This window comes from Prosopis cineraria, unplaced genomic scaffold (genome assembly GCF_029017545.1).
Source record: "Prosopis cineraria cultivar Desert tree isolate PC_DT_omini unplaced genomic scaffold, ASM2901754v1 PC4, whole genome shotgun sequence".
NCBI lineage: Eukaryota > Viridiplantae > Streptophyta > Magnoliopsida > Fabales > Fabaceae > Prosopis > Prosopis cineraria.
In genome coordinates, this window is record NW_026555335.1 from 43,191,433 (window position 1) to 43,210,369 (window position 18,937).

At 34.3% G+C, this 18,937-nt stretch overlaps 3 protein-coding genes across 5 annotated transcripts; 1 reads left to right on the top strand and 2 right to left on the bottom strand.

The window, feature by feature from the left end:
* Window positions 1–458: 458 nt before the first annotated feature.
* On the bottom strand, window positions 459–6,874 carry LOC129309141 (putative phospholipid-transporting ATPase 9). Of its 2 annotated transcripts, XM_054950539.1 has the most exons (12): window positions 6,258–6,871; window positions 6,042–6,127; window positions 4,479–5,818; window positions 4,261–4,371; window positions 3,669–3,945; window positions 3,291–3,379; window positions 3,105–3,213; window positions 2,471–2,680; window positions 2,169–2,294; window positions 1,968–2,066; window positions 1,566–1,757; window positions 459–1,461 (listed from the first exon to the last, which is right to left on the bottom strand). In XM_054950539.1, exons 2-12 carry the CDS (start codon window positions 6,081–6,083, stop codon window positions 826–828), a joined length of 3,231 nt encoding a protein of 1,076 aa, XP_054806514.1. In that variant the 5' UTR covers window positions 6,084–6,127; window positions 6,258–6,871; the 3' UTR covers window positions 459–825. The 2 variants fall into 2 exon arrangements, with proteins under 2 accessions (XP_054806514.1, XP_054806513.1); XM_054950538.1 differs by having other exon boundaries at window positions 6,042–6,874.
* Window positions 6,875–8,837: 1,963 nt separating this feature from the next.
* LOC129307777 (uncharacterized) lies at window positions 8,838–9,701 on the bottom strand. The gene is made up of 2 exons (XM_054948679.1): window positions 9,423–9,701; window positions 8,838–9,280 (listed from the first exon to the last, which is right to left on the bottom strand). The coding sequence occupies exons 1-2, from the start codon at window positions 9,662–9,664 to the stop codon at window positions 9,148–9,150; spliced, it is 375 nt and encodes a 124-aa protein (XP_054804654.1). The 5' UTR covers window positions 9,665–9,701; the 3' UTR covers window positions 8,838–9,147.
* Window positions 9,702–12,516: 2,815 nt separating this feature from the next.
* On the top strand, window positions 12,517–18,895 carry LOC129309266 (DEAD-box ATP-dependent RNA helicase 27). Of its 2 annotated transcripts, none has more exons than XM_054950756.1 (13): window positions 12,517–12,657; window positions 13,630–14,074; window positions 14,498–14,683; window positions 14,939–15,124; window positions 15,683–15,766; window positions 16,389–16,430; window positions 16,661–16,732; window positions 16,821–17,123; window positions 17,444–17,482; window positions 17,583–17,687; window positions 17,872–17,940; window positions 18,032–18,157; window positions 18,490–18,895. In XM_054950756.1, the coding sequence occupies exons 2-13, from the start codon at window positions 13,676–13,678 to the stop codon at window positions 18,670–18,672; spliced, it is 1,794 nt and encodes a 597-aa protein (XP_054806731.1). In that variant the 5' UTR covers window positions 12,517–12,657; window positions 13,630–13,675; the 3' UTR covers window positions 18,673–18,895. The 2 variants fall into 2 exon arrangements, with proteins under 2 accessions (XP_054806731.1, XP_054806730.1); XM_054950755.1 differs by having other exon boundaries at window positions 13,665–14,074.
* Window positions 18,896–18,937: the final 42 nt, after the last annotated feature.

Consider the following 18,937-nt stretch of genomic DNA (forward strand, 5'->3'; position numbering starts at 1 on the left):
GATATTTCTTTAGATTTAGTATTTTATTTAGTCAGATTTTATTCTTTAGATTTTATTTAGATCTAGTAGTTTATCTATTTAGATTTTATTCAGTATTTTAGATTATAGGAGATATTATTTAGTTATTTAGTTATTTTAGATTATAGGAGATATTATTTAGTTATCTAGTTATCTAGATTTTATCCATTATTTTAGATTGCATTTAGCATTATAAATATGACTAGCAACTTAGAAGCTATCATATCAGTTTATCAATAAAATAGTCTTTTAAACCCTTTGGAGATTCTCCTGAGCGTGGCTATTAAGAGAAATATAGAACGAGATTCTTGTTCTATATCATCCTAATAGAGTTATTCTTATTTTAATTATTCTGAGCACCTATCACTTATCGTCCTTGAAATGCTTGGGAATATAACCACGCTTTGGAACGACGATGGTTTAGAAAATTACATAGGGAATGGTTGGAAAAATTTGAATGAATTCAACTTCAAAATTACATCATAATACAATGACACCTCACTCATGTACACGAAAGAATCAAAGATTACAAATGAATTGACTATTCCCCCATGCTACACTTGAACTTATCACTGGGTATTATTGACTACAATTTTCCATCTGATCTCAAAGATGGCCACAGAAATCAGAGGCACCGCAGAGACCATCACATGACGTTATTCACCACATCTCTAACATGTTTTTTCACTATTAATATGTACGATCCATATCTGAAATTAATATGTACGATCAGTGAAAGATTGCCTCTGGAAAAATTTTACACTATACTCTTCACTATTAATGCTACAGATACAGCAAAGAAGCCATTTAGTGATGCTGCTGCTGATGAGGCTTGTCTTCGAATCGTTTGGATGCTTCAAAACGAGCCGTGTACCCAACGGTCGTGTGTCGTATAGATCTCTGTCTCACCATATCACAGTATTCTTGATCCCTGGTCTTCCCGTCATTTCTTATCCATTGTATCATTTGATGGTACATAGGGAAAAACCTCATCTGGATGGAAGAATAGGCGAAGTATGGAAGAAGGCAGGAAAAAAGCACAAGCAAAGTAATGAACCAGTAAGATGGGGAAGGAGCAAGAGCTTCAATGAAGACCATGTAGGCGGTGGTTGAAATGGTGGGATCCATGGCTCCATATGCCAAGAGGAATATGTACCACAATAGAATGCCACCCCATATGAATATATGCTGTACGTACGTGAAGTAGCTTATAGATAATGACATTTGACTGTTTACCACCCAAACAACACACGTGTACATGGTGGCTCCCAGGATTTCTAGGCCTACAATTTCACCGCCCTTTCGAAAGGCTTGATGCTCCATTGCTTTGGTACAGAAGAAGAAGATGATAGTAGAAGTCAACAGGCCATTGAAAACCCAACCAAGAATTCTTTTCCAGCTAAACAGGACATTTTGGACACCTTCTTGATATAGTAGTGGAAACTGTAATGTTATTAGGAAATGAAACAATGTTACTCATTGTCTCTATCTGGGGAACAGAATTTATCAAACTGAATGCCATGAAAAAGTTTGAGTTTGGGGGCTACCTTGAGACATAATCTAGCGGAGACATCCTGGTCAAACACTCCCAAGGCAATCACCGGAAGTGAAGTGAAGATTACATTGTACGGTGTCAGGAACCAGTCGTTGTAGGCTGCTTGCCCTGAGAATGATGCATACATCTCAAAGAAGAAGAGAGTGAAGCCGAAGGCAATATTCTTGTAAAAGAAGTAGCAGATCTGCCAGAGAAAAAGGGAGAAGGGCGTCACAGCCAAATAGATTGCAATCTGTGTGCAGCAGGAAAAAAAAAAAAGTAGCAGATTCTCATGTTTAAAGTGCATGTCCAAGTGAGCTTGAAATAATTGAACTAAAACTTTACAGACAGGTACAGATTCGGCTCAGGTATATTGCGTTTGGAATTTTCAATATTGAATAGACAAGATCGGTACCATTTTTGATATCCTTCTGTAACACCAATGTCCATGCACAAGAAGTAGGTGCTCAAGAAACCGAAATTGGGCAATCGCGATGTCACTTGACATAACTGCCTGAAATTTTAGCACATGAAATGAAAAGTGAGAATTCAAGAACACAAAAAGATGCAGGGTTCAGATAAAAAAGTTATCAGGCCTTCAGCACATAAAATTTACCTGCATTCCTTCAACACCACTGATGCCAATTCCAATGTCTGCTTCTTGGAGCATTCCAACATCATTTGCCCCATCACCAATTGCAAGAGTTGTACTACCAGTTTTACTCTTTACTAGTCTTGTAACCTGAATTAATATACAAATAACAAAAATATGGTCACAATACCAAGGAAGACTAAAATTTTTCATTTTATAAGCTTAAAGAAACTCAGTCACATTGGCCTTACATGTGCGTGAATGTGCGTGTAAAGAACAGGTAAACATGCACAGAGATGAATTATTAAGTACTAAACAAAACGTACAAGTGCTTTCTGTTTGGGAGACGAACGACAGCATATAACAGATGCACAGTCAACTGCAAGTTCGAGAAACATGTCCTTCACATCATGCTGTAGTGCGTAAACAAGAGACTTCCCGTCGATGATTAGAGCTAATGCCTCAGAGTTTTCATGTGACTTAGAAAGAAATGCCATTCCTTCCTTTATCTGACGAAGAACACTTGCCTTAATAGCCTGTATAATCAGTTAGATCACATTAAATCATTTAATATCTCAATGGTCAGAAAGAGTACAATATTATACAGTGATATACTCATGTTCCTTTGCAAATATAGATCACAAAAAGTAAATTGTGACAAAGACTAATCATTTGAAGAATCAAATGCTGTCAAACCATGATGAATTATTAATTTTAGGAATGTTCAAGTTAGCCAGAAAAATGGGTGCATTAATACTTATAACAGTATGTATCATAAAGGAAAAAGACCAACAAAACCTAATACAATACATGGTAAACTAGGGATTCCAAAATTTTATGGGTTCCATTTTGCAAGGTTTTGCTGTAACTGGCTAACACACAACCTACAGAATATATGACCATCTCTTGCATGCAAATGTTAATGATATGGATAAAAGAATTCAACGTTCAAGAGTTTACAATTGCAGCAGCAGACTTGTCCTCCGTTTTCTCCAGTGATTTGATTTCTGAAGTATCTGAGCTAATTATAATTTGCTTCATTCCTTGTCTTAGTAAACTGCAAGCAAATCTGCACCCACAAGACAATTATTGGGATCCTATTATTCGTTCACGATTTAAGAATCTATACAGTGCTTTTCAACTTACCCAATATTGATTGCTGTCTCCATCTTATCACCAGTCAAAACCCATAGCTTAATTCCAGCTTGTGCTAATTTATCAATGCATTCAGGGACCTGTGGAATACAAATGAATGTTAAATTCATGAGAACACGACATAACAGAGATGACTCTCATTGCAGCTTTTGACTTGGTTAATCTCAATGAATGAAAAGATAAATTACTCTTTCCAGTAATTAATCAAGTATTTGTATTTCTAGTCTCAACTATTCCGTTACATAGCTGCGAAATAGTGGTGGTACTATGAGCAGTCTGATATCGAAGAGAGAGAGAGATTGTCCACACAAGCATCCACATTCCTTTTATACTCTAGTTTAAAAAATAAAAGAAACATTTATAACATACCCCATTTTGAAGTTTGTCTTCAACTGCAGTAGCACCAAGAAGAATCAAATCCTTCTCAATCTTTTCAGCTACTTCCTCTATAATCTGCTCCCGATCTGCACTAACCAAGTTCTTGGCCTCCGTGAATTCTATGTTAAATTGATTATATTCTTCCTCATCAAGCGTGCGATATGCAAGTAACAATGTCCTCAGACCAGCATCAGCATACTCATCAACATGCTTCTTAGTCTTCTCCTCAAACATCCTTCCATTCTTTCCAAGTCTTTCGAACATGATACTGCTTGTGGCAAAAAGATACACTGGATAATTTAAGGTTCTGAGTCAAACTAAAAATAACATTGTGATACGGAAAAAGATAGATTATTCTCTACAAGATTCCTATACATGTCCGATAAAGTAATGTTGAATTGCTATCAATCTAGGAACTATTTAATAACGGTTCAGTTGTGTTCTTCTTTAGCATTCTTTTTTTTTTTTTTTTGTAGCGTTTCTGCCAATTCTACCACACTGCATGACAAATTAAAATCATGTCCCTTATTCAAATAAAACATGTAATGCGTAAGATTTAAAAGAAATGAAGAATATTGCGTACCTATCAGCACCTTTGGAAAGTAGCAACAATTTCCCCTCCTCATCCCTAACAATTACAGACATCCGCTTTCTTGCACTGCTAAATTCTATTATGTTCAAGAGTTTGTAGGATCTGCAGAGATGGAAATATATAATTTAAATACATATCCCAAGTTTCAGTGACAGATAGATATCAGATAAAGACGAACAAATTTTCATCAATGAGAACCAAAACCTGACCTTTCCTCCTTCATTTTTGATTTGAGGTTAAACTCACGTATCGAAATTTCTGCCTGTGTCCTTTCATAAAATTCAAACCCTAGTTCTCTTGCAGCAATCACAAAAGCTGCCTCATCTGGTGATTCTGCTTCATATGAGACTTTACCTGTTTCTTCATCAACTTCAGGTACTGCAGTATGGCATACTGCCAGCAAACGCAGAAAGTTCTGGATTTCATTTGCATGAGGCTCATTGAACCAATTTCCATTCATGATTCTTTCATCTACAAAGTTAAATCCTTTGATAGATGGCTTTCCTGCAACATGATCATCCTCATCTGTCAAATTTTGAAATAAAGGAGATCCTTTTCTTCTAGCAAGAGCTCTCTCAACTTCTGTAACTCCATGACCATATGCAACCCCAGCAATGGAACACTTGATAAATTCCATAGAATTGCAGGTCAAAGTTCCTGTTTTATCTGAAAGTATGGTACGAACTTGGCCAAGTTCTTCATTCAAATTTGAGGTGCGAGCATGAGCTGGCCTGTCAGTTTCTTCATAATACATGGTCACATCTTGGTTAATGAATCTGCTCTGAAGAACTTTCACAATTTCTATCGAAACATATAAGGAAATGGGAATCAAGTAACCATATAACAAAAGCGCAGTCAAGAAATGCAAAATTGCTGCAACTGCAGCTTGATTTGGATCATAGTAGACTGTCGTATTATCTGGTCTAAGGTACCATCTTTTTGTTCTTCCATTTTCAAGGTCTTGCCTAGTTGATATTCCAAAGAAAATGGATCCAATAAGAGAAATGATGAACAAGACAGAGAACAGGAAGTAGATTATCTTATCCATTCGTTTCTCAAGTTTGCTTCTCTTAGAGGGAGGTTCTGTTGAATTCTGCATAACCTTTGTATCATGACCTGTAAAGATAACCACGCCATAAATAAAATCGGTATTCCTCAGCTTTGAGTCCCTAAGAAGAAGCTGCTGAGGTGCAAGAGGGTACTGTTGATCTTCTAGCTGCAGAGTGCCCACAAAGGAGTACAAATTTGCATTTGGATCTTCACATTTGATCATAGCTTTGAAATTCTGAAAGCTTGAATCTTCTTGCAATACGGAAGTTTCTTCCAGTGCTTGTTTCAGCTTAAGATTTGTTTCTCCGTCAAGATTCATGGTCTCAACATAGCAAACAGCATCATCATAACTCGATGAAATTAATACGAGGTCAGCAGGAAAAAAACCATCTTTCTCCACCTTTACTATGTCTCCAACTTTTAGATCCCTCCATTTAGACTGATCAAAATCGCCTCCTCCGCGATGGACTTTAACCTTTCTGTTATTCATCTCAATATCCTGATGCATTTATGAAATTACTTTAATGAACAAAGTATTATCAAAAGTAAAAGGAGAATATTACCGAGATATTTCATAATGCTACTAATTATGTGCTCACATGTAAACTGGTCAAAATGAGAGACCCACCAAGATCCATGGTTGGTTCGGCACTATGAAAATGTTCGAATTAACCAGAAACGCACACAAAGAAAAGAATACACAGAGATTTGCAGAAAAATACCTGCTGTTTGCGTTTCCAGTCTTCAACCATCTCTTTACCCATACTTACAGCGACCACCACCACCAGAGGAAGAACGTTGCTGACAGCTGAATAAGGAGAAACAGGGAAGAAGGACAAGATCGCACATACGAGGAAATAGAAGTTAGCAACCCTCCTAAATTGCTCGAATAACGACTTTGGGAGGAACGAGGCTAGTGTATATTTAGTAGTTCTCACGTAATTATCGCCATAATCCTCCACGCGTTCTAGTTCGTTGCATAACACTATCCTGGAGAATCCAGGGCCTCCAATGAGCGAATGCTCCCCTCTAAACGATGCTTTCCCACACGTAAACGCATGGATTCTGCTGAAGTGGTGCCTCTTTCTTCTACGACCCGCCATTTTTCTTCGACTATGAAGCTCGGAACTTTGTATATTATTCGGCTTTTCAAAGTAATCTCCCAACACCACCAGGATCCTCAAACCCCCGAGATTTTTTAAGGAAGCAATGAGGGAAAAAAAAAAGGCTATGTCCGTTATGTTTAAGAATGACCCGTAAAAAGACTGCTTAAAAGATTTCATATGATTGATCTTTTTATTCGAGTTCCGAACACCCAATGATCTTTTTAAAAAAAAATATATCCCTTTTCAGACGTCAAACCCAGGACTGGTCAAAGAAACAGAGGAGACACAGCGTAATATGTTTCAACCATAGCTTGGCTTCAATGGGCTTGAAGCTGAAACGGGACAGCCATCCCAGTTTGACCGAGTTGGGTATTCAAAGGGATTGGTGGGAAAGGGTTAAGATATAATGAAAAATGAACGAGGGAGGAAGACAGAGACCAAATCCTTATAATGACAAATTGAATTGAAGTATCTAACTATGGCGGCTTCAGCAGCTTCCGGGCAGATCCCAAAATAACGCTTTATGTCTAAAAAGAAAAATATTAAAAACCAAATCCATGTCTCCTAATAATTGAGGAAATTTACCAGTCTTCTAGAAACCCTGTGCCGTAAATTCAAGGAAAGAGGGTCTCTTGCAAGAAAGTCAGAAAGGAAATTTTATCTTTTAAAGACCTTATTTTAATTTTTCTTGATTGATTTTCAGTCCAGCCCAATCTTCCTATTTCTATTTCAGACCTGTGAATATAAAAAAGAAAAAAAAAACATTTCTTAAGATATTTGTTTTCCTCTTTAAGGCATTTGAGTTTATCAAAGTCTAAAAATTGGCAATAAAAGGGGAGTAAATATATAGCGTCCGTGATTGAAATTGAATGAGTTTTTGTCATGCTGAAACAGTTAAATATAGGTTGGATAGAATAGGAAAAATATTATTAAATATTGCTTTGATATTTTGAAAATACATGTAATATAATAAAAAAATCTCAAAAGACAAATAATGAAAAAGGTAATAAAGCGGGTAATTTTGTCCAGTAAGTTAAACGGCCCAACCATCCATCCACTATGGGCAAGGCAGACTAATATTTTTAGAGTTGGTTGAAGTGTTTAAGAGCCTATCAGCTAAGGAATAAAATTAGTGTGTTACTTATGTCTTTTTTCCTAAATTCTCTTCTCCTTTCTTAAAGTTTGACTTGGTACTATCTTACTTTTATCATAAAAAAATTCAAGTATACTCTATGCTTACTTTCATAAGAAACTTATACATAAGCAAAAAATATGATCATGATTCATAAGTGTAAATTGTGTCAATACACTAAAAAATTCATGATTTTTGTATCAAGAGATTGAAAATCCTAAAATAACCGTGTTTGCTCGAAAGCAGCATTAAGAAGGCCTTAGCTTAGATCAAACAATAATAAAAAATTATTTTATATAATTTTTTACAAAATGATATTTTTATTTGGGTATGGTGAAATTGTGTGTATTAAAATTTATTGAGTTTTGAGTTAAAAAATTTTAATATTAGATCTAGGTTAAAAAAATAACATTTTTAAATTTAAAATATTAAAATAAGAGGGTGCAAATATAAAAAAGAGAGGTGCCAAATATGAGAACTTATACCCCCATATGCGTCATTCTCCCCTCAAATGCATGTGACTCCAATACTAAAGATAATGCTTATGTATTTAATTTTATATACTTAATATATTTTTACTAAAATTAAAATAAGTAGACTTTAAAGTATTGGTTAAATGGTATCTTTGTTCTTAAATTGTTTTCTCAAGAACATTTGATATTCTAAATTATTAAAGGTGCAATGTTGCTCCACAAGTATTAAAAATAGTGTAATTGTACCCACATATTAAACATATGTTGTTTTGACTGTTGATTAATACAAAAAATATGTAAAGGACCATAAAAAATTATAACAATATCATGTAAGAAAAATAATATCATATAATTAATTGAGTTCCAAAAATTATGAATAAATGCTAAGGAGCTAATGTTATTTCTTATCCTTCTACAATAAATTAAGAATCATATCTAACACCATGATTAGTTATCATTTAGCTAGCATATAACATGGATTTCACCATGTATTTTCAATATATCCATGTAAATAAATTAAGAATCATATTTGGCATGGTCGTTAATTATTGGACTAAAATATAAATATGTCCCAAACGTTTTTAAAAACAAAATGCAATTAATATCTTGAAGTATTTAACAGCACAATGCCGTCTCAACATTTTTCAAAATGAACAATTTTGTCTTGTTCTTACATAAGAACTCACATTCACCATTAAGATATATTGTTTAACCATTATATTAAAATCTAGCATGCCACGTGAATTGCCTCATCAGATGTGGATTTAAAAAAAAAAAAAAACTGAAACACTCTCAGTATTCGCGCTCTTACTTAATAACTCAAACCTAATTTTCATTTCAATACCTTCAACAAGAAATCATGTCATGATTTTTTTTTTTAATGCAAAGGACACGACAAACCGTGCAAAGAGACTAACATGCTATGAATTTTGAAAATCATCATACTAAACTAATACAGCCACCAAGGCCCAGGTCTAAAATCGGACTAAAATTATCAATATGCACCAATGAATTTGAAAGGAAAAACAAACGTGAAATCCAAGGCACACGGATGGAGTGAGCACTCTTGATGTCATAATAATCCGACAAGAATAGCTCTTTCGCTCCATGGAATTGCCTATGTCCTCCATTCGATTCTTCTGGCCGACAATACCACGCGAACTTTAACACTGTTCCTATTATCTTGTTGGATCTTCTCCACGCTAGCCACGCACGGAACGAAACCTAGAAAATTGAAACACAATCTCCAACTGCAAAAAAGAAGAAGAGGAAGAAGAATAAGAAGAAGAACCTAGAAAATCAAAACATAGTCTCCAGCTGTAAAAGAAAAAAGCACATCCTTAGAAGTTAGAAAGCGAAACCTAGAAAATCTCCCGCACTCACTGCGCTCACCGTCTGCATCGCCCTTGCTTGCCGTCGCCATCGCTCGTGTTCTTCTCCAGAAGGCCGTTTGTCTCAGTCGATGGGAGTGTAAGAGGAAGAGGAAGAGAGAAGATGAGGAGGCCATGGGTGGATGGTTTAGATCTAGGGATAAAACGTGAAGAGGAAGCTATGGGTGGGAAAAGGAAGAGGAAGCGATCGAAGAAGATGGGAAGATGAGAAGAGGAAGCAGAATGGGTGAAGATGGGATTCATGGGAAGAGGAGGCAGAACGCAGTTGAAGAACCAAAAAGCCACATGTTTTTTCGTTGTCTTAGATTTCTATAATATATGCCATGTGGCATATCATGGTCAAACTTATCTGTCAAAGTGTAGGGGTTTATTTGATTTCTATTCCTATTATTTTTAAAAGATCATTTTATAATATAATTTTTAAAATAAAATAAAATAAAAATTTATTTGATTATGTTAATTTACAATTAATTTTAAAATTATAATATAAAATAATAATAATGATTATAAATAGTTAATAATAATAATTTTGCATAAAAATTGATTAAGATAACTATAATTTATAATAATTAAATATAGTGTAATTTGAAATAAAAATCATAAAACAAAAAAAACTTAAAATTGTTTGTATTTTTTTAAACAAAAATGAAAACAATTTTAAAAATAATTAAACCAAAAGCACTAATCCAAGCAAGTTTCCAAATTTTCCTATTTGCAAAAACAAAAAATTATTTTTAAAAATAAAAAATAAATAGACCCTAAATCTCCAAGTCGAGGGCAAAATTATTAGATTTTGAAAAACATTAGGTAATATTACACCTTTAAATACTTGATATTGATGATTATAAGTACAAGTCTAATAGAACAGGTGTATAAAAAAATAAGCTATTCTAAATTATTAACAGATCATTCTAACTTTAATAAATTAGAAATGTATATAGGATAAATATAATTGTATGTGTTAGTCTTTTATCACCAAATATCTATTTTGATTTTGACAACAACTCATTTTAAATTAACAATATTTCATCTAGGCTTTAACAAGCTAGAAAAACATATAGGAATGGCATAATTGTATGTGTTAGCATTTCATCAATAAGTATCTATTCAAGTTTTGACAACAACTCATTCTAAATAAACAATAATTCATTTCAAATTTAACAAGTTAGAAAAGTAATAGTTCACTAAACCTACATTTTTAATTAACAATTACAAGTATCTATTTAAGTTTTAATAATAATTCATCATAAATTAATAACAATCTATTCGAGCTTTAACAAGTTAGGAAAACATATAAGACGCATTTAATTATCTGTGTTAGTCCTCTATCAATAGCTGCACATTTATATTTTCACAACAATTTATTTAAAATTAACAACAATCTAGTCTTTATAGTTTCAACCATTTAAATGTTAGTCCTTATATATTAAAAAAAATTACACAGATTAAAATTATGTTAGTCCCTTTTAATTTTAATTTTAATTTTTTAATATATAGAGACTAATATTTAATCAGTTAAAATTATAAGAATTGAATTATAAAAGGAAAAGTTCAATAACTGAGTTATAATTGGGTCCAAAGTACAGGGACCAAATGATTAATTTTTCCTAAATATTTTATAATTTATGAATTTTTTTAGATTTTTATAATTGGATATTTTGAATTTTATCATTAATTCTACCTATTTAAAAATTATGATTTTGATTTATTAGTGTATTTTGTGTTTGTAGTTTATTTTTTAAAATTATTTTTTAAGTTTAATATTTTTTGTAAATATTTAAAAATTACGATTTTTGATTTATTATTGTATATGTTTATAATATATATATATATATATATATACATATTAACGCACATTTTTATTGTTATATATTTTAATTAATTTTTAAATCAAATCATCTAAATAAATTTAATTTATTCACCTAGTTTTTTTTAAGAAATTATTAAAGTGTAAATCATGTTAAAATTATCGGCTTTTTTCTTACCCGAATTTATTAATTTCAATGGACTCTAATATTAGTTTAACCCTTCTGTCATTTTTAAATGTGAACACATACTAAATTATTTTGTGAATGGGGGATGTGTTTATTTTTTCCTTCTAAATTTTTTATATTTTATAATACATATACGAGTAATGATTGATATAGTTAAAAATAAGAGTTGAACTTGACGGACCACTCATTTAAACTCATTTTTATATAAATTTGAACTTATAAAATGTTATATTTTTAAAAAATTAAGCTTTGAAGCCCAACCCTTAAAAAAGAGCTCAAACGGCTTTTTTTTAAATTAAATTTAAAATTTATGTTTATACCTTAAGATTTGATTTTTTATTATCTATTTTTAATTTTTTAATATTATAATTTATATTTTAATAATATATGAAATGTTATAATTAAAATTTTTAATTTTTAAAAAATAAAAAAATAATAATAAAAACTCATGAGCCAATCTTAAGACTTTATTTGATTTAAGGGAGGGAAAAAGAGGGAGGAAGAGGGGAGGGAATGGAGGAGAAGGGAGAGGAGGGGAGGGGAGGAGGGGAGAGGAGCATCCTCCCAAATTGGGAGAGGAGGAAAGGTTTTTTAAAATTTTTCCTTTTTTTCTTTCCCCTCTAACAAAATAGATCCTAAATATTTTAAATAAAAACCAAACTTTAAAAATTAATTTATTTTTAAAATATTGTGCTTAAAGACCTGATTCTTATAAACTCAGTCTCATAAGGGCTGAGTCTACGTGATCAGGCCTATCCATTTCTCACCATGGATCATAAGTTGTAGAGTAAAAAAAAAAAAAAAAAAAGGATCACAAGTTTTAACCCAAAAAAAAAACCTCCCTCCTACGAGGCGTCTTTCAGCCGCTAGCGAATCCAGATTTCCATTTCCAGTCTCCTCTCCTCCGCACTCCCTTCTTCAGACTTCACGATTTGAGCTCCGACGGCGAGTCTATAACTCCGTCCTCCTTCTGTTGTTTGCCTCCCCATTCCCCAATCACCATCTTGGCATCTACTTCGGCTTCGAGGTTCAAGCTACAGAATCCGAGCCATCACTATCGACTTCTTTGTTCTCAAGTCACGAGTCTCGGCCTCGGTTCTTCTCTGCTCTTCGTCGACTCTTGTATAGATTTTGCTACCGTGCTCACCTCCGTTAGCATCTGGGTTCCTCGCTTTTTCGGTTGCTCGGATTTCAAGTCAGGATTTCATTGAGCTTGTTGTCTTCCTCCCTTGCAGACTTACTGTAAGTTTCCTCCCTTTTAAGTTTTAAATTGAAAAAAAAGAGAGTCAATAATCCTTTTTTGGTGACTGAGGCCTGCATTTGGTGGGCTTATTAGTTAGTTTGGTGCTTTCATATTGAGTGTAATTTTTCTGTTCAATATATTGATTAATCTTTCTGTTCTATAAATTGGTTAATTTTTCTGCTCTCACACCTTTCAGCTTTTCCTTTTTATATCGATTACTTTACATTCTCTCTCACACGTGTAGAGAGAATGTGATTGTGATTGAGATTTGAGCGAGAGCACCTTGCCTTTTGGGCTGTGAGAGTGACAACTTGCTTTCATAATGAAACAACCTGAGTGCCGCTGTGTGTGTGTTTCTCTGTTTGCTAAGCTTTTTCTCTTATCTGTGTTTTCCATTATATCCCCACATTCCCACTAGTTAGTTAATTGATCTTTGCATATCACTGTAGCATTCTGAAATTGACCAGGCCTTGCCATTTGTAATATGAATTGTCTGGCCTTATGTCCTTTGTTCAAAATCATTGATTTTATATTATTTAAATTATAAAATTATAAAATCATTGAATAATTTTTGGTGCCCTTATGATTGATTTTGTTCTTCTAGTTTTTAATATAATGAAAGATATAGATGGTTTGAATTATCAATATTTGACAAGTCATGAACTGCTTTGGAAAATGACATCTGAAAATGCTTCAAATGATGTATCAACATAAGGTGTTAGATCAAAGTCTCCTACATGGGAGCATTGTAACTACTTGACTTGTTACTTGTTAATCAGTTGATGTTATATTGTATCATGTGGCTTGTTTTCTTATAATTAACTTGGAATAATTGGCTTTATTTTCAAGTTATGTAGCAATTTCATATTTGTTTCTTATATTTATATTAATATTTACATATATAATATTTTTAAGTTTAATCACTACGTCACTGGTTCAATCTCGACCATGTGAACTGTTGGTCTTTCTAGTTTAACGTCTAGTCCGGTTCTAAAAACATTGCTAGAACCATTTCTTATGGCTGAACCTGAAGAGAAGTGTCATGCCTTGCTTGAGGAACGGAAGAAGAGGAAGAGGAAGAGGAATAGACCACTGAAATCTACAATTGAGGAGCAATTAGAACCTCAAGAGTCATGCCAGAATGGGGAGGAAGAAGGCGAAGAAGCCCGAGAGAATGATGGGGATAAGGAATCTGCTGAGCTGCATAAGAACAAGAAGGATAGAAAGGTGAAGCGCAGTGAAGAAGCAAGTGAAGGGGAAAAGGGCAGCGATGAGGACGGTGATGAGGAAGACAAAAAAAGGAAGTTAAAGAATGCTGGGTCTGGAATTATGAGCACTGTGTCGTTTGATTCTCTGGGATTGTCTGAACCTACTTTCAAGGCCATTAAAGATATGGGATTCGAGCATACAACTCAGGTTACTTCTTTTCCTTATTTTATTTTGCATTATGTGGAATTCTAAGGAGAGCTGCAGTGGAGGTTTATATCTCCGGACTTGCTTGTCTCTAAAAGCTTCACATCATAAATCATGCTTATAAACATAGATAAGTTATTGTTGCAAGCTCATAATTGCTCATCTTAAGCAAGAACTTCTCAGTGTAGATGAATATGATATCTCTCTTTCAAACCTCCTGCCATTTTTAAATGAAAAAATTGAAGGAGAATTATTTATAGGCTATGGCCTGTCTGAGGACAGATAGGAAACCTTTTCTTTCCTATACGATGATGGAGTTAACTTTTTCATCTTCACAGATTATGCTAATTGATGTAATAATCTTGTGGAAGCTTTTACAATTTGCATGGCAAGAATGTTCTATGTTGATCCTATATGGCTATGCAGATTCAAGCGAGAGCAATCCCGCCCCTTTTGATTGGGAAAGATGTTCTTGGTGCTGCGAGGACGGGTTCTGGAAAAACTCTTGCTTTTCTAATACCAGCTGTGGAGCTTTTGTACCATGCTCAATTCAGTCCTCGAAATGGAACTGGTGTTGTTGTCATATGCCCTACTAGGGAGCTTGCAATACAGGTATAATGTTGATGATTATTTGAGATTTCTTTTCTGCCCTGCGTCTGCAGTTATAATCTTAACTAAATTACTAATGAAATAGTTTCTCAGCTCAGATGCCCTAAAGAAACCCCCCCAATGTTTTGCCAAAAGTGACTCAGTTTTTGTTAGAGTCTATTGTTTTTCCTAATTATTAATTCTTCCTGGTGCTTGTTTTTGCTTTAGTGGTACTCCATAATTTGGTGCTCCCCATTGACTTCTCTACCTTTACTTTAGACACATGCTGTCGCAAAAGAACTTCTCAAGTATCATTCCCAGACACTTGCATTGGTTATCGGAGGTTCGGCTAGAAAAGGAGAAGCTGAACGAATTGTTAAAGGGGTTAATCTCCTGGTGGCAACTCCTGGTCGTCTTCTTGATCATCTTCAAAATACAAAAGGATTTATATATAAGAACTTGAAGGTAAGTTTTGGATATTTGATGAAGTTATTTATCTCATTATTATCCATGCATACTACATTCCTAATACTAACGAGCAATGTTAAGATATTTATGGTCACCTCTTTAAGAAATTAATGTCATTGTTTGTTAGTAATCCAAGCATTTTTTTATGGTAATTAATAGTATCTGAGATACTGTAATATTCCCTCTTCGAAGCTTCATCATGTATTTCTGTGCTTGAGAAGTTGGTTGGCTCATTTGTCTGCATATTTCCTGTCTCCAACCCTTTTCTTAAGCCCTTAGTCTCATGCAACTGCTGCTATCTCATCACTTGCTTGGTGTCCTATTATTGTGGAGGAAGTATTAGAAAAGGAAAGCCAGCCTTTGTCTAAATGATGCATAACCATTTAGTGCCGAAATTTTATATTTCCTATAGTGTTAGGTGCTTGTCCTTTTCTAAATTTTGTATTGAATACTCTTGATTTTGGGCTGTTTCTGGAAACTCAGTGGATAGATGCCTTTAATTATAACTTATATACTGGTTTTCCTCATCCTCTTAATTTCTATATGACTTTGCAGTGCCTCATGATTGATGAAGCTGACAGGATATTGGAAGCAAACTTTGAGGAGGAAATGAAGCAGATTATCAAAATCTTACCAAAGGTAGACATGCCTTTCTCTTTTCACGTTATTGCCCCTAAATAGATTAGAATCTTGATTTGGAGAATACCATTATAAATGGCTTCCGTTATCATAAGTATCCTTTGGTCCTTTCTTATACAAACCGAGAAAAGTTAAAAATAAAAAGAAGAAAGAAAAAAGAATGCCATCTATTGAGTACATTGATGTGAACTTCATTATCAGCCACTGCTTGCGGTTAACTTGCAATATCCTAACGCTTAATGGTATGGTGTTTGCAACCAGACTTTGTTACCTGTAGAACTATGCTTTTTTCTGATAGCTGTGGACGTTTCAACATGTTGCATTGAGATTTGAAGTATGCATGAGCATCTGAAATCTGAATCATATATTTCAGGTTTTGGACTGCTGGACCAAACTTGAGTCTAGAGGGACTCTAGCTTGGTTTATCCTGGTTTCAAACTTTTCCAGTTCTCAATTTATTATTTCTTTTAAGACATAAATATTTATTAAATATAACTACAAGTTTTATTTTTTAGTATTTGAACTTCTACACCTTGATTCTTTTATTTTACTACTCCTTTTAAGGTTTATTTTTAGTATTTATTGATGCCTGTAGGCTAATTAAATCTGCTTCACTGTACAGAATAGGCAAACAGCTTTGTTTTCGGCCACCCAAACAAAGAAGGTTTGTCCAATCTTCACCATGCTCTTCATCTGAAACAGAATCAATGTCAGAGCATTTGGAGTAATTTTTTTTCATAACTGTATAGAATTTATTTGTTCCTGAAAACTAGAAGTTGGAACTGAATGATGGCTGCTATATCTGAAAGTCTGCTATATATGGGCAAGGCCAGGCTTATTGCTTTTATGTTGTCTCAGAGTTGTAATTAAACTTTTTTTTTTCTCAAATTACAGGTTGAGGATCTTGCCCGCTTGTCATTTCAGACAACTCCTATCTATGTTGATGTGGATGATGGGAGAACCAAGGTGATGTCTCCACTTGTTTTATTTCTATCCAATTTTATTGTTCAGCATTATTTTGTATTAGTCTTTGACAAAATCCTCATCAATGTAGGTCACAAATGAAGGATTGCAGCAGGGCTACGTTCTTGTTCCCTGTGCCAAGCGTTTTGTTGTTCTCTATTCCTTCTTGAAGAGATATCACTTGAAAAAAAAGATGATGGTCTTTTTCTCTTCATGCAACTCTGTGAAGTTTCATGCGGACCTTCTCAATTACATACAGATTGATTGCTTTAATATACATGGAAAACAAAAGCAACAGACACGTACAACAACTTTCTTTAACTTCTGCAAAGCAGAAAAGGGAATTTTGCTCTGTACTGATGTTGCTGCCCGTGGACTCGATATACCTGATGTGGTAAGTTTGTTTTCATTTCTGCATTGACTGTTTATTGTCTGTTGAGAAAAATTATTGATGCGTTTAAAACTTGTCAACTAAAAAGCACATATGTATGACTCTTTTATGATTTACCTGCAAATGTAAGAGTTAATGTGTAATCAAACAATCTAGCATCTGACTACTTGGTAGGATCAGCTGACCTCACAACGGTTGCTAGCCTAATGATAACAAAATTTTGGATTCTTATCTTCTAGGATCCTTTGGTGGTTCATTCAGTATGCATCAAATAATTGCAGTGCTCAACATTTTGTAATTTTTCTTCCTTTTCTGCTTTGTAGGACTGGATCGTGCAGTATGATCCTCCTGATGAACCCAAGGTACTCCTTATTCTTCACTGATCATGATTTCAATATTATTTGTTTCTTGGTGTTATTATGCTTGATGCAAATTATAACATGGGTTCTACACTGCTGCCAGGAATATATCCATAGGGTTGGTCGAACAGCTCGTGGGGAAGGCGGCAAAGGAAATGCTTTGCTTTTCCTGATTCCTGAAGAGTTGCAATTTCTTCGCTATCTAAAGGTGAGTTTCCCTCTTTAACATTATGGGATAATAAACAAGCTGATCCAGTAGTTCTCAGTGTATGCATTTGCTGGACCTTATAAAACTAGTGAAGCGAAAGGCAGTTGAGACATGTTCCCTTAACTTTTCTAGGAAATTTAATTCAGCTTATATCATCAAAAATCTTATATGCATTGAATTTCAGGCAGCGAAGGTTCCCGTGAAAGAATATCTTTTTGATGAAAAGAAGCTGGCGAATGTACAGTCTCACCTGGTACATTCCTGCTTGCTTGTTTTATTTAAACTTTATCCATCAAAGTAATCAACTATTGATGATCACATAAAAGATGATCTGATTTATGCAGGAGAAGTTGGTGGGTAACAATTATTATTTGAACAAGGCAGCTAAAGATGCTTACAGATCATATATTCTAGCATATAATTCACACTCTATGAAGGACATATTTAATGTTCATCGGCTTGATTTACAGGTGCAGCTTTCACCTTACACTTGGCTATATCCCCCAACCCCCCTACCCCAAAAAAACAAATGATTTTTAATGCTAGACGTGCATGCATATGATATTGGCCTGATCCTCTCTTACTTTCCAAAGAGGAAGTAGGATAGTAGTACCCTCCCTTCTTTCCATGTATAGTGGAGGACTCATAAGAGTGTTATAGGAGTGACTATTGGAGAATATATTATAATTGAGAGGTTTTTGTTTTACAAAAGAAAAACATTTATTGTGCATCGCATGTGACTGGTAGTGGAGTTGCTGATTGACAAGTAGGTGATAGTATTGGTTGCTGGACTTGAGTGCAGGCTGTGGCAGCTTCATTCTGTTTTTCAAATCCACCAAAGGTTAGTTTAGGCATAGACAGCGGTGCTTCGAAGCATAGGAAGAAATTGCGCAAGATTGAAGGAAGCAGACATGGATTCAGCGACAGCAATCCTTATGGTAAAAAAATTGCTGCAGATGATAACCGCCAATTTGTGAGGCATTAGGCGCATTCACGTCTTCCCTGCCTTCTTCACAGTTTTGGTAGACCCTATAATCTTGAGTTAGATTGAATTCGTTAGTTGGTCACAGAATCTCATCGACTCGGAATGGATTTACTCATGATATGAGCTGTTTATTTTTCCCCCTTGGCTTGTCTCTCTCATAAATTGATCTTGATTTATTAAGAGTACGCTGTGGGTTTTCCCGTTCACGTACCTACATTCATCCCGTTGAGTTGTCAATTGTGATCCCCACCCCCACAGATGTGAA

Bases quoted from the DNA above. Each gene is read 5' to 3' on its own strand.
- LOC129309141 (XM_054950538.1), bottom strand. From the start codon at position 6,602: ATGAAATCTTTTAAGCAGTCTTTTTACGGGTCATTCTTAAACATAACG. The intron at 4,372-4,478 runs GTCAGGTTTTGG...CCATCTCTGCAG, and splicing joins TCAAAAATGAAGGAGGAAAG to ATCCTACAAACTCTTGAACA. The intron at 2,681-3,104 runs GTAAACTCTTGA...CTGATTATACAG, and splicing joins ACAAGTCTGCTGCTGCAATT to GCTATTAAGGCAAGTGTTCT.
- LOC129307777 (XM_054948679.1), bottom strand. From the start codon at position 9,664: ATGAATCCCATCTTCACCCATTCTGCTTCCTCTTCTCATCTTCCCATC. The intron at 9,281-9,422 runs GTGAGCGCAGTG...TCTTTTTTGCAG, and splicing joins AAGCAAGGGCGATGCAGACG to TTGGAGATTGTGTTTCAATT.
- LOC129309266 (XM_054950756.1), top strand. From the start codon at position 13,676: ATGGCTGAACCTGAAGAGAAGTGTCATGCCTTGCTTGAGGAACGGAAG. The intron at 16,431-16,660 runs GTTTGTCCAATC...CTCAAATTACAG, and splicing joins CGGCCACCCAAACAAAGAAG to GTTGAGGATCTTGCCCGCTT. The intron at 17,688-17,871 runs GTGAGTTTCCCT...ATTGAATTTCAG, and splicing joins AATTTCTTCGCTATCTAAAG to GCAGCGAAGGTTCCCGTGAA.